The following is a 15,188-nucleotide window of genomic DNA, read 5'->3' as shown; positions in this document are numbered from 1 at the left end:
AAGCAGAAGACACAGGGATATTTTGTTCACATTTCGTTGTGATACTTCCGTTACTGCTCCCTTACCCATTATAGTTTGTGAAACCACTGACATTCTAGAAGGCCAATTCACCAACTCTGAATCTGATTGGCTAAACTAAAAGGTTTATCATCACTTATTTGATGCCTCAGGGCCTCCAGAGCTGATTGTGAAGGCCTCAAGGTAGATGTCTGACCTTGGCAGCAAGTAATGGCTGAATTTTGATTGGTTAAATGCTTGAATCTGAAAGCAGCACACAGCTAAAAGACAATTTTGAAGTAAGTGATAAGTATTCATGAACAAAATATATACAACATCATAATTCTGATATTTACCAGGCCAGCAAAAGATACCTTGCAGACCCTGAAGGCCCACCACTCATGTTCGTTCACTTTCTTTAGAAAAGCTACTTATACAAGGACAATTTTAAATAGTTCCATATAAAATAATGAGTGTATGTAAAGCAGCACATAGTTAATTAAAACAATATGGCTAGCACGCACTAATACATTTAAACATAGTGAATCTGGTTGCTGCTTACCACAAGTATGTTTTTTTTCTTACTGGAGAACAGTTTTCCTAATAAAAAGACGCGATCCATTTTGTTTTGTTTTTTGCACGAGTGAGCGTTACCCATGTTAGAGTTGAGCGCTGATGGAACAGTTGCCTGTTAGATTTTTATGTGTTTTTTTTCGCATGTTCAGCTCTACTATCACTTACCATGTTTCAGGAAAATATTGCTGTTTAAGATGATTCAGATGATACTGGTATCTGTGGCTATCAATCTGCTTATGCTAATTTCATTCTCATTCCTCCTATAGTTTTCTTCGGAAGATAGGCACTGACCTTAGTGAAACTACACCTGGTGAAGGAAATTGAGCTGGCAAATAAGAGGAAGACGATGTGCTTGTCAGACCCACCATCTCAGCCCACTGCGTTTTTTCTATTATTCATAGGTCCAGTTTATTATTTGATTGAAGGAGTGTTCGGCCAACAAAAATTGTCACATTTCGTGGTTTAACAGCGCCACAAGCAGAAGCAGCCTTAGTGGCTAATTACATTGATAAGAAATTAATTAATTAAACCGGACTCCGAGGAAAGTCAGAAAAGAGCAAGGAAAACCTGATCACCAACGGGTGCTCCCTGGATTTTTATCGAGTACGGCAATTGACTGAGGCGGCGTCGGAGAGGAAAGTTAACAGCTAGGCTAACAACTCTTAAGCCACCACTGCGGATGGTAGCTAGTCACCAACGCCATATCCATTACCCATAAAAAGGACAACTTGGAGCTACTACTTGTAAAAAAAACGTCTACATTCGTGACTCTTGCATTTTCATCATTACAAAGACCTTGCAGGAGTGGCGGGGATTCAACACTAGTGTGTAGCTAGCCATCCGCTCTCTAAATCGCTTTCTTACACTGAAAGGAATAGCCCTCCAATTTTGTTTTCCTTTTGTATAATGACAATAAAAGACTATTTATTCAACCACATTTCTGTTTTCATTTGTTTATCTATAGTTAATAATTTGTTACCGTCGTATACTCTTTGTCTTAAGTATGTCATTTCAAGTTATGTTTGCATGTCAATATGTTTATGTTTTCCCTGGAAAAAAAACCTAGCACAGAAAATACACTTATCTTTTAAAATCGAATCGAAATTACAATTAAGGTTTACCAAAATCGTGCAGCCCTACATGGCAGGTTAATCGGTGACTCAAAAATTTTCCCTTGATATGAGTTAGCGTACAAATGGTTGTCTGTCTCTGTGTGTCCTGTGACTGGATGGCAACCTGCCTACTGCCTGAAGATAGCTGGGATGGGCTACAGCGCCCCAGCGACCATAGTGAGGATAGGTTGTGCAGATAATGGAAGGATTATAAACTGCAGTCTTCCACTTAAAAAATGCAATACACAAACAACTAAAAAAAATTCTAAAGGATTTATTGAGAATTTAGAAAGCAGTTAACCTGTTGCCTTTTGTCAGCTTGATTTTCAAAATGGGCAGGTAGGTTGTCCTCAATGGATGAGCCATTTTACAACCTAGTTATGAGCTCCGTGAGGTTTTCAAACAGTTACACAATCTGCACCCGAGGAAACGACCTTAAGTTTAAGTGGCTTGAAAGCACTCTCAGGATTCTCTTGTCCAGTTGCATGAAACAGGCAAGTTCAGTGCGTGCAGCATGATAAACAGCAATAAACCACCGGAGCAGAATGTAATTTTGGTGCACTTTAGTGCAAGGAAATGGGTTTACTAGAAACAAAATTTACATTCTTTCACTCTTAAAGGGACACTAAATGTTGCAGTATTCAATAAGTCGTGCAACCGACGGAGTGACCAAACCGCACCCCTTTGTTTCTTATTTTTTCAGCTTTTTGCAAAGAAAGTTACAATAAAAAAAGGAAAGTAAAAGCAAAAAAAAATCATAAAGAAAAAAACTAAATAAAAAAACTAAGAAAAAATAAAAATAAAATAAAAGAGGGAAAAAACAATAAAGGAGAAACAAAAAAGAAGAGGAACAAGGAAAAAGAAACAAGAAAACAGAGTAAAAAAGAAAATCAATAAAAAATAAATGAAAAAAGGAAAGAACAAGATAAAAAACATGGAAAAAATAAAATATATATGAAAAAATGAAGACAAAAGAAAAAATAAGAAAAAAATAAAAAGAGAAAAATAAGAAGGCGACAATAAATAAGAAAATAAAAAGAAAACAGGGTGAGGAAAGAGGAAAAAGGGGGGAAATAAAGAAAAGGAAAAAAGGGGAATACATCTAAAAAAAAAACAGTATTCTGATTTTAAGGGGATCCCGTGGCATCAAGATGGCGAAAATTTTGTCAGTTCCCTCTAAGTTAGCCTATTGTAAGGTGACCCTCCCACCCATTTCAACCTGCTACCTTCAGGGAAAAGACTTCAGTCTCTCGGAGCCAGAACGAGCAGGCTAAAGGACAGCTTCTTCTATCAGGCAGTCAAGGCTCTGAACTCACTCCCTGCCCTTTCCCCTGCCTTCTGCCAAATAAATGCAATTTAGATTCAGGCTATACTTTGCTTGCTGATTTCTGTTCTTGCTGCTATTGGTTATTAATATTGTTTTATTTATTGGATGTTTGCACGCAGAAAAGAGGAAGCAATTTCATCCGTGCTGTATGTTGTGCATATAGCATATTTGACAAAAAAGGTGAAGTTGTTATGTCAAATAATTACAATTGTTTTGACCTACTAGTATTAAAAAAAAATGCATGTCTATATGAGCGTTCATGTATTTTTGTATGATTCAAATCGATGTTGGGTTTTTTTCAATTACGTTTTTTTACCACTAGGAGGTGCTAAATAATACACACTGTCTCTTTAACGTGTTACGGTAATAGGGGTGATCAATCTATTCCAACCGGGTTGGCGCTGATCGAGCTTATTTAACTTTTTAGGAAATATTGTTTTCTTGTGACAACAATTCGAAGTAGGGAAGAATGTCCTGATAAGGATAACCGCAGCTGATGTTGACATGTGAAAAGAGACCTACTCTCTGACTTCCATCTTTTCCTTCCTCTTGAAGATGACTTTTCATTTCTCAAACAGTGACAGAGGAAATAGCAGTAAAAAGAGAACCACTGAAAGTGACGTCCCGAATACAAGCACACCCTTCCCCAACTGTTTTCTCGTGTTATTCTTTCTTCATCTTGACCTTCCACGATAAATCCCCGTGGGTCTAAGTCTGAGAAGGATCTAGTCGCTGCTCGAGAGTTTAAAAGAGATTAAAAATGTTTTGAGGATTACAGTGTCTGTGCAGGCTCAATCGGGTCACTTTGTGAGGCAACAACACTCTTCACACTACACTGAGCACTGAACCCAATCTAAACACTGATATATATTGGGTGTTTTTTTTTTTTTAGCTTGCATCAGTGTTTCTCAACTGGTGAGTCCTGGCCCAAAAGTGGGACGTTGACCTGTTTTCCATGGGTTGCGGGCCTTTGTCTCAGCAAAATAATGCTAAGAAAACAATAAACAAGAATCATTTAGGCTAGGTTCACACTGCAGGGTAATCGAATTTACTATTTATGGATGGACGCAGCTTGTAGCCGATCTGTTAACTCCATCTGAACGGCACATATCCGCTTCTTTCGCACCACCTTCATATGTGGTCCTAAATCAGATACATAACCGGTATTTTGATTTTTGACTACTTTGTGAACCGCCAGGGCGCATTCATGCGACCCGCACGTCATCATAGGAAGCAGACGTCACTATTCTGCTTTCAACCAGGTGGGAGGAAGCTGAGAATTCAACAACCACCGTGGACAAAAACACGGAGTGTCATATGACATATTCATGGTAGATGATCACTTCTTTATTTTGTAACTCACAGAACAGCCAACCTCACATTGAGGATTGACAAAATGTCGCTCAAATTCATTCTCAATGCAGTAGTATCCTCTAATAATAGATAACAATATTTACATTTAAATGTCACCACACAGACAGCATTCAAGGGGGAAAGCGGCATTTTGGATATAATTAATATTTAGGAGGACAACATTCCGCTGTTACCATCCATGAGTACTTCCCCAAACATGAGTGCATTGCGTGTGATGTCACGTGTCCACTTCTGCGCCTACGTTACAGTTGTGGTGCATTCACACAGGAGGATTAAGTCGCATTTGAATAGAAATGTGAATACCAAAAAATGAGATTTCATGGAAAAAAAAACGGTATTGCGCATTATGCTCTGCAGTGTGAACCTAGCCTTACACTCTTTAAGTCCAAGTCACACTAGAGAAAAAGACTGGGAGAGTCTGTGATAAGTTTGTTACTATTGGATGAGTGAAAGAAAGATTTCATGGGATGCCAGTTCCTTCTTTTGACTCACTGTCGTTTTGACGAATGCATCATTATTGCTATTGGCTAATCATGTTGCTGTACTTTGATTACCACACCCTTTAGGGATAATCTTTTTTTTCTTAACTTTGAAGATTTATTAAAAAGAAGTGGCTCAGAGGAGGTATTTAGGAAGAGATGGAATTTGCTTATCTGAGAGCCCTTCTCCCATTCCTTTCAAAATCCATTGATGTCTTAATAATAATAGTAATAATAATAATAATTTCCTTTGTATTGTCATTCTTATCGCCTTTTTCGAATGTCTAGTAAAGTTTAAACTTAATAGTCTGTTTCTAATGTTGAGGATGGCGAAACAGAGATTCAGCAAAGACTATTTGCGATGTGGATTTTAATATCTTGAAGACAAATGAAGAAAATAAACTCAGTATGTTTTGTGCAGCAAAAAGCTGGCACCTAAAACCGTCAAAACAGGACCAAAATAATATGCTTACTTCTCCCATTAGTTCTCCCAAACTCAGGTTAGTGATCAGCTGATGTGGAAATAACCGCTGCTTATTTTTCTTCAAAACACGTAAAGTTCAGTATTAACACATAAATAGCTTAGCAGAAGAAAAGTTTAATTTGTGTATTCGAATAATTTTGAAGAAATTTGCTTTGGGTTTTGTGCTTATGATGTAAGGGGTGTAAGTTTTCTTTGTCCCACTCCCTTTCAGGCATTCTGTTATTATTTAAGTTGTATTTACATGTGTTTACAAGAAATGTAACTGCCTGAAATGAATGAATAAATGGCTGAATTTACATGAAAGAATGAGTTGCACTTTATGTTGAATTTATTTCGAGTTTGTGGTTGTAAACTGCCACAGAGAAACACTTTCATTTCTGGTTTAAAGTGCAGAATCCATTCATTCAATCAATGAAACAGAAATGTTCTCTAGATTAGAGCGGCTTGTAATTCAGCAGTGGGTGGTGGATCCTGAACTCAAATGAGTTGAGAACCACTGGCCCACAAAATAGTTAATAAATCGAAGAGTCAAAGTGCATTATTTTATCCCGAATGTCACAAGGCCTTCAGAAAACCCTGTCCTACTTCTGTCAACTTACATAACTTTTTACACCGTTGACTGTAGATAAGATAAAACACAATAAGCAAATGCCATAGCCTGCAATATCTGGCCCGCAACCAGGAATGCCGAGACACAGGACTCAAACCTAAATCCCTGGGGTCAAATCAAATTGGCAAATTATTTCATATGGCCCAAGAGAACAAACTTTACTTGCTTCTTGGTAAATACATTTAGTTTCATTGAGGAAGATATTTATGTCTAACAGACTCTTTAAATGCAAGTTTTTCTTTGTCATTGTTTTCTTTGGCATTCAATTTAAAATTAAGTACGAAACTTTAAAAAACCCCAAATCATAATCAAATAAAGTTACAATTGTGTGTAACATGATGAGCCACCATTTGTTTCAAGCGATCTGAACTCTGTGTATTATGTAAAGATGCACTAAAGTATCAATAAATACGCAAGCTTAACGAAAAAATGGCAATGGCTGTCGGGATAAATGAAGATGACGGTAATTTGTGGCTGATGTTAGTTTCATTGGGGAAGAAATTTGTGTCTCATAGATATTTAAAATGTGAATAGTTGTTTTAATGACTTACATTTTTAAATTGAATAATAAAATACATTTTTTTTAAAACACCACAGAAATCAATGAAATGAAGCGACAATTGTGTGTAATATGATGAGGCAATCGTCTTTCAATGAGCCACTACTAATTTCTACCGTTCTGAACTCAGGATTACATAAAGATACCACTAAATTATCAATAAATACTACGCTAGATTAAAAAAAACCCACAATAACCATAGAGGGAGAGAAAGATGACGGTAATTTGTGGCGCAAAAGAAGACTGTCTAAGGGTAGGTAGAGGGTTCTGTTTTTTAACAGAGGAGATGCTGAACCAGGAAGTTTCTGCACAAAAGTTCCCCTAAATAAACATTTTCTGGTTTAATTTTTGTGTGTGTTTTGTCTATATATAATCCAAAGCAGCCAATAAATTAAATACGCTGCAATCGTTTTTGACGCACCGAGGAGCCTCAGTTTAGAAAATGATGTGCTTTAAAATCTGAAAAAATATGGTATGTATGGCATTTAGTCAGAACATAATTCTGGGGGAAACACTATGTGAAAAAATGTGAAAAAAAAAATTGAATTGTGCTTTTATCCAATGTCTTTCTAAAAGAAAATAGAATTTAAAAACACCTCTGCAGGTTGGAGTAAACCTGTGGCATTAATGATAAATGGACTGCATTTATGTAGCGCTTTACCAGCCACTGAGAACCCCCCGAGCGCTTTACAATACACTTTACCCATTCACACACCAATAGCGAAGTAAGCCATCCAAGGCGATTACCCTGATATTGGAGGCATTGACTGGTTGTAATCATGGCTGCAACAAATAATCGATAAAATCGATTAAAGTCTATGGTTAAAAGCGTTGTCAACTAATTATATCACGCGATTTATGAGCCACCAAGTACATTAAATCAATGCAAAACAGAGTGCATACTATTCTGTTGTGACGCTGGGAGTTGCAGAAATGCTTTGGTCCAGAGAGAGCACCAAGACCGTTTTAATAAAAAGTGTATCTTACATTTGTTTTAAATCCTAAATATAGAACAAGTTAACTTAGTAGTGTTTGACTGTTTCATCATGAAACAAAGTTAACAATTTACAAGAGAGAAGACAGTGCTGCAAACATACAGAGAGAAGAAAATGTGTAAAAAAAATAAACAAAGTAAAAAGAAAAACAATAATGACAGGTTTAACTCTACACAAGGGACAGATTCTTCAGCATAAATTATTTTCATATTGGGAATGTTTATCATATTCCAAGTTTCAACTCGAAAACAAACTTTTTGATGAACTTTGAAAAGTGGGTGGGTTTACATTTTGGATGTGTTTTTTGTGGATAAAAAATGGAAACACATGAATTGAAACGTATTACTCTTTCTTTTTCGCTTTGTATGATACAAATATAATATGATCTTTGGAGAAGGTGGTGGAAAAACAGTACAGGTACCTAACATATCTGCAGGTGTATAGCATACATTTCGATCTATTTTTGATTATTGTAGAGTTAATTAACAAACACACCATTTTTTAAAATAGTTTTATGTTACAGGATATACTGTTGTTTTGTGCACTATTTTCTATCATTACAAAACAGACAAGAGGAGGAAATTGAAAATGTCTTTGAGAAATCCGATTCATTGATTTATCGAAAAAAATAATCGACCAATTCATCAATCACGAAATTAATTCTTAGTTGCAGCCTTAGATGTAATTGCATAATTACATGTTTAACTTAACAATTCATCCATCAACACTTCCGTCCATCTAAATAAACGTTGTTGGCGATTTATTTTTCATATGAGGACACTTAAAGCTATGCATCAATATTTCCTTCAAAGAATTTCAAGAAAATAACAAATGCCAGCCTGTTTTCAAACAAATAATCTCTCACAATAGTCTTTGATGGTCCATTAAGAATAAATCATTCTCTAATCAGAACGCATGGAATGCCTTGGACTTTAATTGCACTAAAACAGTTAATTGCATCTTGAGATTTCTGAGCCATGAGCACTCGGGACATTTCTTGCGCAGAATGCTGTGTCTCAACAAGCTTCCACTTAAGACATAACAAACACAATCTAAGCCAACTGAGGGCTTGTCTCTGATAGTCCCTCGGTGCATTAATGCAAACCTAAAACTGTTTCTGATCTAATCTAAAAGGCGTACGTGAAAAGCAAAGTGCACCCTGGATAAGGTTCTCTTATTGCATTGGTTCCCAAAGGGGGGGATGTTAAATGTTAACATGATTTTTAAAGGTAGCCTCAATGCAGAAGCACTTAGCTTACCTTCTAGCTATGCAGAAACATTCCTGTCTGATTGGGCTCTTATTAGGTAGAATGTTTTATATTACTACACTTTTACCTTAAAAAAGAAAAATAATAAATGGAAATGAGATAAATTGTCTCATGGCCAAAGACATACAATTTTGCTCATTTTGGGGAAAAACATGGATTATATCTTAAAATTACGACACAAAACAATGAAATATGAAAGAATCTAAATACTTCTTAATGTATACAAATTATAAAAGTACAGAAACAAAGATGGAGCAAATATATAAATACCTTCTTCAATTTCAGAAAAACTTTAATTTGATGCGTTTAAATATGATCATGATAATAACAACCACAAAAAAAAAATCATAATAAAATACTTAAAATGCTTATCTGACTTCTATTGCATTTTCTTTACTTGGGGGATACAATTTAAAAAAAACCTTCAGTGAAGCACTGGATAAAGGTGTATTTGCGTCAAAAATATTTTACTTGGGGGTATATACTATACATGAAGAAGGGTAGTTAAATAATGTTGGATGCACATTTAATGTTGCATCTTATTTGTCCAATTAAAATAAAATGAGAAATAATTCCAAATTCTATTTGGTGCACTAATTTGTGATGTATATTTTTATAACCAGTGACGTGCAGTCAGGGGAGGCTGATGAAGGCCGTGCCTCATCTGTCATTACGAAGTCTAAAGTAAAATTAAAAATTGTTTATTCAGAATTGAAGTTCTTTTTAATTTAAATTCACAATCTTGGGATTTTCTTTTTTCAAAATCGCTGAATTTTCATATTATGAATGTAATTAATATAATTAGTATGTCTGCAGATACAGAGTGAAGCACGCAATTCTTTTGCCTCAAGGCAGAGGGCAATAGTGAGCTTAAGGATTCCGATTGAAAGCACAATTCAAACTATCCAGTATTTTTTTTTTGACATTGCATGGACTTTTTTTTTATAATAGAGGATCTATAGATGATTTTACTCAAAAGGAGCAGCAAATAGACTTCATTTACAAGGTAAGAAAATAAAACTTGTTTTCCCTTTGCAACAGTTAACATATTGCATTATTTTTCTGCCAAGCAAATGATAAATAAGTTGTAGGTTTATTTACTTGTAAATCAGACTGTGCTTCACCAGACACCCCACAACACTATATACAACAACAACTCTATCCCGGATCTCCTAACAGTTTAGAAGGTGAAAGACATCCCTTGAAATCGTGTGTTTAAAAATGGCAATAACTTTGGAAATCAACAAACATCAGTGCTTCCGCTGCTTAAAAAAAATGGTGGGAAATACCTGCACATGTCCGCAAAAGCCTGAAAATTCAGCTTCTTCATCTTCTTTTCACTGAGCCAGAAGCCGACTCGTCGGCCTTTGAGAAAGGTCTGCATCTCCTCAGACGTCCCTCGAGCTCCTCGTTGAACGTGAAAGATGTGACTCGCTGATGAGAGATCAACCTAAAAAATAGAATTGAAAAACAAATGAAAGCTGTAGGGCTGCATCGATAACTCGACGTTGTTGACAAAAATTGATACTAAAAATGTCATTGTCATTGATTGTCTACTATTGTCGCCAGACACGTTTTTCCAAAAGGCATCTCTACATGATTATAATCTCTGCTGAGAATCTCTCATGCGCAATGATGCCTGTCTGGAGTGGCAACATAAATACAGAAATGACGGCGTCAACATAAACATACCAAAACTTGTAAAGTTTGGGAGCATTTTAGCCTGATTACAGTGAGTAATATACACAACTTGCAAATGTAAAAAGCACGTTGGACTTTGTACCCAAATGGAGTCTGACTCGCCTTGGCCAGATTCAAGTAAAATTCAAGCCAATAAGGTTTTTATGACATGCACTGATCATTTTATACGCGTAAATTTCACAATGATAGAGAGAGGTTGAGCGTTGTGCCACATTGTGCATACCTCACAAATTTAAAATTAAAGGCATGCAGTCCAAAAAAACTAACGTCAGTTTTTAAAATGTTAAAAATGACGAACATCAGTTGTTAAAACTGAATCGTTACGTTTTTTTGTTACACTTTCCAGTTGACCACTGACTCTAATTCACAAAATGCACTCTTTTTTTTTTATTTACTCTTCAACTGCTGCTGAAGAAATTGTTATCGGTTAACAGGGATAAAACTGTTAACTTGATTTTAGTTTATCATTTATTTGCCAGTCTCTAAAAAAATGGACAGAGGTTTATTTAAGGATGTCCTACTGACCGAGCACAGCGCTCAATTGATATATATTTTTATTTTATTTTTACCAGGGATAAAAACATAGAAATATTTGTGCTTATACAAAATAAATAAACATGAAAACAACAGAACCTTGTCAAACCTAAAAAGAGCAGATAGAGGAAATAAACCCATTGCAGTGGGCGACTTCCCATGCATAAGACACCTGAATGCATATTTGTAAAGAGAAGAAAATAGATAAATCAATAACCTCACACAGCACGATATACATAAGGCTGTAAAGTTAAGAATTCAATGAAAAGGTTGGAACAGTCATCAGGAGATTCCACCAGGCTAGTTAATCAATCCGGGATGTCTGGAAAATTATTTTTTTCTAACAAAGACTTGACCATCTTGCGTAGAATACATTCACAGAATCTTTAAGTGAGTATCTAATTTTTTCAGATGTTAACATTGCAGGGTAGATTTCATCCATATAGTGTGGGAAATTTGGGCTGACAATTTCCATTTTAGTAGGATCAGACAACGTGCTAATAGGGTGCAAAGGCAATGCTGTCCTTGTATGGATTTGGGTAGTTTTTAAAGTAATTAAAGTAGTATTTATCAAAGTAAGTTAGATTTTGAGTAAACAACAAATATATATTTGTGGACCTGACCTATACATGTGTAAAAATTTTAGAGACACATCTGCCCTCCATTTATAGGTGTTATGTAAGCTACATTTAATTGTCATTTTACCTTTGCAGTTGCAGGAAGTTCTTCTTATTACAATTTACCACCGAGAAACGCTACCTTAATTTTTTGCATAGCCCATGATAAATATCAATAATTGATACATAATTCTTGCACCAATACGCATTTCATAGTTTTAGTGAAGCATGAACTAGTCCTCTTGTAAGGAGCGATGACGCTTCATAGGGTAATGCCATACAAACTAATGGCAGCTGCCGTTAATCACAAGGGAAGAAATGTAATGGCAAAGCTACCTAATGGCAGTGTAAGCGTCATTGTTTTAAGCAGGTTAGTTGAGAAACATGCAGTGTTCTCGTTTGCCCGTGTCCCCGTGTCCTAGACGCATCATTTTTGCTGGGGACGGACAGTGTCGAATCAACGTGCGTCCCCAGGACTCCACCTTTTTGACACAAAATTGACATTATCACCCGATTACTTTCTTTAACAAAGATTTATCGCACTCCAAACTTTTCGTCACTCAGATCCGCCATTGTTGTTTTGGTCTCGCGGTTCGAGATTTCGTCTGCACGCCGATCTCGGCAAACGAGATCTCGTTGCTTCGAGATTACGTCATTGTTGTGGTGCTTGTCGTCGAATGAAGGTTAAGTATGCCTCCGAAAAAAACAGTATTAGGTAAAAATCAGCACAAAATTGGTAATTTATCAGTGTCGGTGATAAGTCGAAACATAACGCAGAGAGTGATAACAACGGCAATAATTCCAGCAAGAAAGGCACGTGTGGGGTTTTGGGATTTTTAAGGGTTATTATTCTATCTTCGTTATTCATTATCCATTATCCGTTATCGGTCAGTTCATAAACGCTACAAAGCCTAGGAGCCGGGACACTTACTCTCAGCCAAAAGGCCAAGCTAAGGTCCTAGCCCTAAAGCCTTGCTGCGATCATTGCGAATGCACCGTTCCCGGAGGTACTGCAATACCGGGCCGATGCGTGGAGTGGACAGAGCAAGCTCTTATTCCATCTCCGGATTGCAAAAATCTGCGAGAGCTTAAAGTACTCAGTTCAACAACCACAGCCGTGTTGAAGCGAACGATTCGACGAAAGAAAATAAACAAAAGAATACTCCTAGCAAGAAAAGGACTTTTCTGCCAAAATGGACTCAATTATATTCCTGGTTACGCTATAGGGAGGATGATAATGGAGGCTACATGTTCTGTGATGCGTGTACCCAGTGTGACAAAAAAAATGGATTGCATAAATCATTTCGCAATACGAACTTTCAGAAGAGCACATTCGATTGGCACCACGACAATGAAAACCACAAATTAGCTATGAAAATTCCGTTGCTGCAATTGGACCTTGAGAAGGCATTACAACTGTGGCGGGACAGCAAACCACGAAGAATACATGAACTGAAAACCTGAAGTGATAACTGCCTTGTATTACCAATTAACTGTGATGATTAAAACTGCATGAATATATAGACTAATATTTCACCAATATTATTTTGTATAATGTACAATATTTTTGTGAACTGAAAACTCTTGAAGTGATAACTGATTTGTATTACAAATTACCTGTGATGATTAAAACTGAATGAAAATTTAGATCAATATTTCAGCAAGATTATTTTGTATAATGTACAATATTGTGAACTGAAAAATCTGAAGTGATAACAGATTTGTATTACCACTAAACGGTGATGATTAAAACTGAATTAACATATAGATTTATATTATATATTTGTCGCTGATTTACAATTCCAATATAACACTAAATTTTGGGGACCCATAGATATCTGTTGGGACCCATAGATTTTTGAACATGCGAGTAAAATGAACACTGAACATGTCAACAATTTCATGCGCTTCACACAAAAATAAAGCACTTTTCAATCCCTGAAAACACATTCAATTCGAGGATTTTAAGCACCCATATGAACCCTGTATTTTTCATTGTGCCTATTTTCTTGTGTTTATTACCATTTTCCAAATAAATAAATGAACTTCATGCTTAATTTAAGAAAACTAATAATAATCAGATTCGACTCATTGTTTTTTTAATAAAGGTATATTAAAATAGTCGTTAGTTGCATCCTCAGTAGGCTGTGTAAAATATCTGAGCACTTAATTCCAAAAAGGCTTCGTCGTTGCATGCAAGCAGGCGTCCATCACTAGTCTGCCAAAACGAATTTAACTCAACAAAAAACAATGTATACACAACACAACCATGGAGGCATGTCAGATTGTGAGGAGCATCAGTCAAACTCATGCACGCGCCCCTCCAAGCTAACTTCACTTGCTAATGTTAGCCAGCTAGCTGGCCAGTCCAAACGATGTGGCACTGCAAAAAAAACGTAAACAGGTTGAAAAAAAAAATCGAAAACGAGGCCGATGTGAGAACGTCGCATTCACAAGATGTCAACACTCCGACGTGGAGAAAAACGCCGAGGCAGCGAATAACGACGAGGCGCCTCGGTGAGCTAACTAACCTGGCACTTTGGGCAGCAGCCCGCCCCTGAAGCTCGAGCTTCTCTTCGGGAACTAGCTCGGGTAGTTTCCCATTTTCGTTCGGAGTGAAAGGAGAAGTTTCCAGGCGTGGTGGCAGTTGACAGGCACGGGCGAGCTGCCGGAGGGACTCACGTTGCGATGTTGCTGGAGCCTTCTCCCCCTCCCTGAGCTTCCACTCACTGACTGACTGACTGACTGCCTGTCTGCACACACCCAGGATCCAGGAGGCTGGTGCTGCCTCCACGACCTGCTCGGAAAAAGTCACTTCCTATTCCGTTCTCTCGCTCTCTGTGGTTGAGATGACTTCACATCTCACGTGTTTACACCTCCCGTCAGTTTGTAAGAAAAACAAGTTCAACCGCAATGATATATGTATCCTGACTTTTTTTCTTATTTTTCCAATCAATTTTATTGTCCTAATTTTAAAAATGAAATAGTCAAATTTCCGAAGGTATTTAAAAGCAACCAGAGACTTTGGTTCCTGTTATTAATGTCCCGGGAGATAAAAATGAAGACCCCCATTTTTTATTTTTTTATTTTTTGGGGGCTTTTTATTTGGGGGCAGCACACAAACAACACACACTAATAATTAACAAAACGAATCTGCAAAATATTTGCACACAAACAACAATTATATAATAGGTAAGAACATGGGCGTAACCAGCCCGTTTCAGGGGTGCTCAAGCACACAAATTCAACCCTAACCCCCCAAAATTATAGTATTTTTAAAATTATCGTTACAGGTCGGGATAGGGGCTTAAATATAATGAAAAACGCTATTTAAAAAAAAAAAAAAAAAAAAGAAGAACAAAACAAAAAGGTGAGCGACGCTGCGTCGGAAATACTCCACTACATTGAAAGGTTGCTCGCTTAGCTAGTGTCACTTGCAGCATAGCAGCAGAGTCTGTGGGGGCCCTGGCGAGATTATGTTGTTATGGAGGCCGGGGAAGGCCATAATTCTATCAAAAAGTGTAGCATTCAATTTAAAAAGCAGGCCTTGAAACA

The 15,188-nt window shown here is 36.8% G+C and overlaps 1 protein-coding gene and 1 pseudogene across 1 annotated transcript in view; both read right to left on the bottom strand.

Moving 5' to 3' along the window:
• The window catches only part of LOC148351660 (inositol-tetrakisphosphate 1-kinase-like), a 62,573-nt gene extending 48,139 nt beyond the window's left edge, over positions 1-14,434 (bottom strand). The window contains exons 1-2 of the mRNA XM_088354343.1: positions 14,165-14,434; positions 10,071-10,231 (exon numbers count right to left, since the gene is read on the bottom strand). Coding sequence (XP_088210469.1) covers positions 10,071-10,165 — 95 coding nt within the window. The 5' untranslated portion in view covers positions 10,166-10,231; positions 14,165-14,434. The remainder of the gene's footprint in view (positions 1-10,070; positions 10,232-14,164) is intronic.
• On the bottom strand, positions 12,619-12,763 carry LOC148351661 (U2 spliceosomal RNA; annotated as a pseudogene).
• Positions 14,435-15,188: the final 754 nt, after the last annotated feature.

The sequence above is a fragment of the Urocampus carinirostris genome, chromosome 15 (genome assembly GCF_059441175.1).
Source record: "Urocampus carinirostris isolate Australia breed hairy pipefish chromosome 15, RoL_Ucar_1.0, whole genome shotgun sequence".
Lineage (NCBI taxonomy): Eukaryota > Metazoa > Chordata > Actinopteri > Syngnathiformes > Syngnathidae > Urocampus > Urocampus carinirostris.
This window is presented reverse-complemented; position numbering and strand designations above follow the sequence as displayed.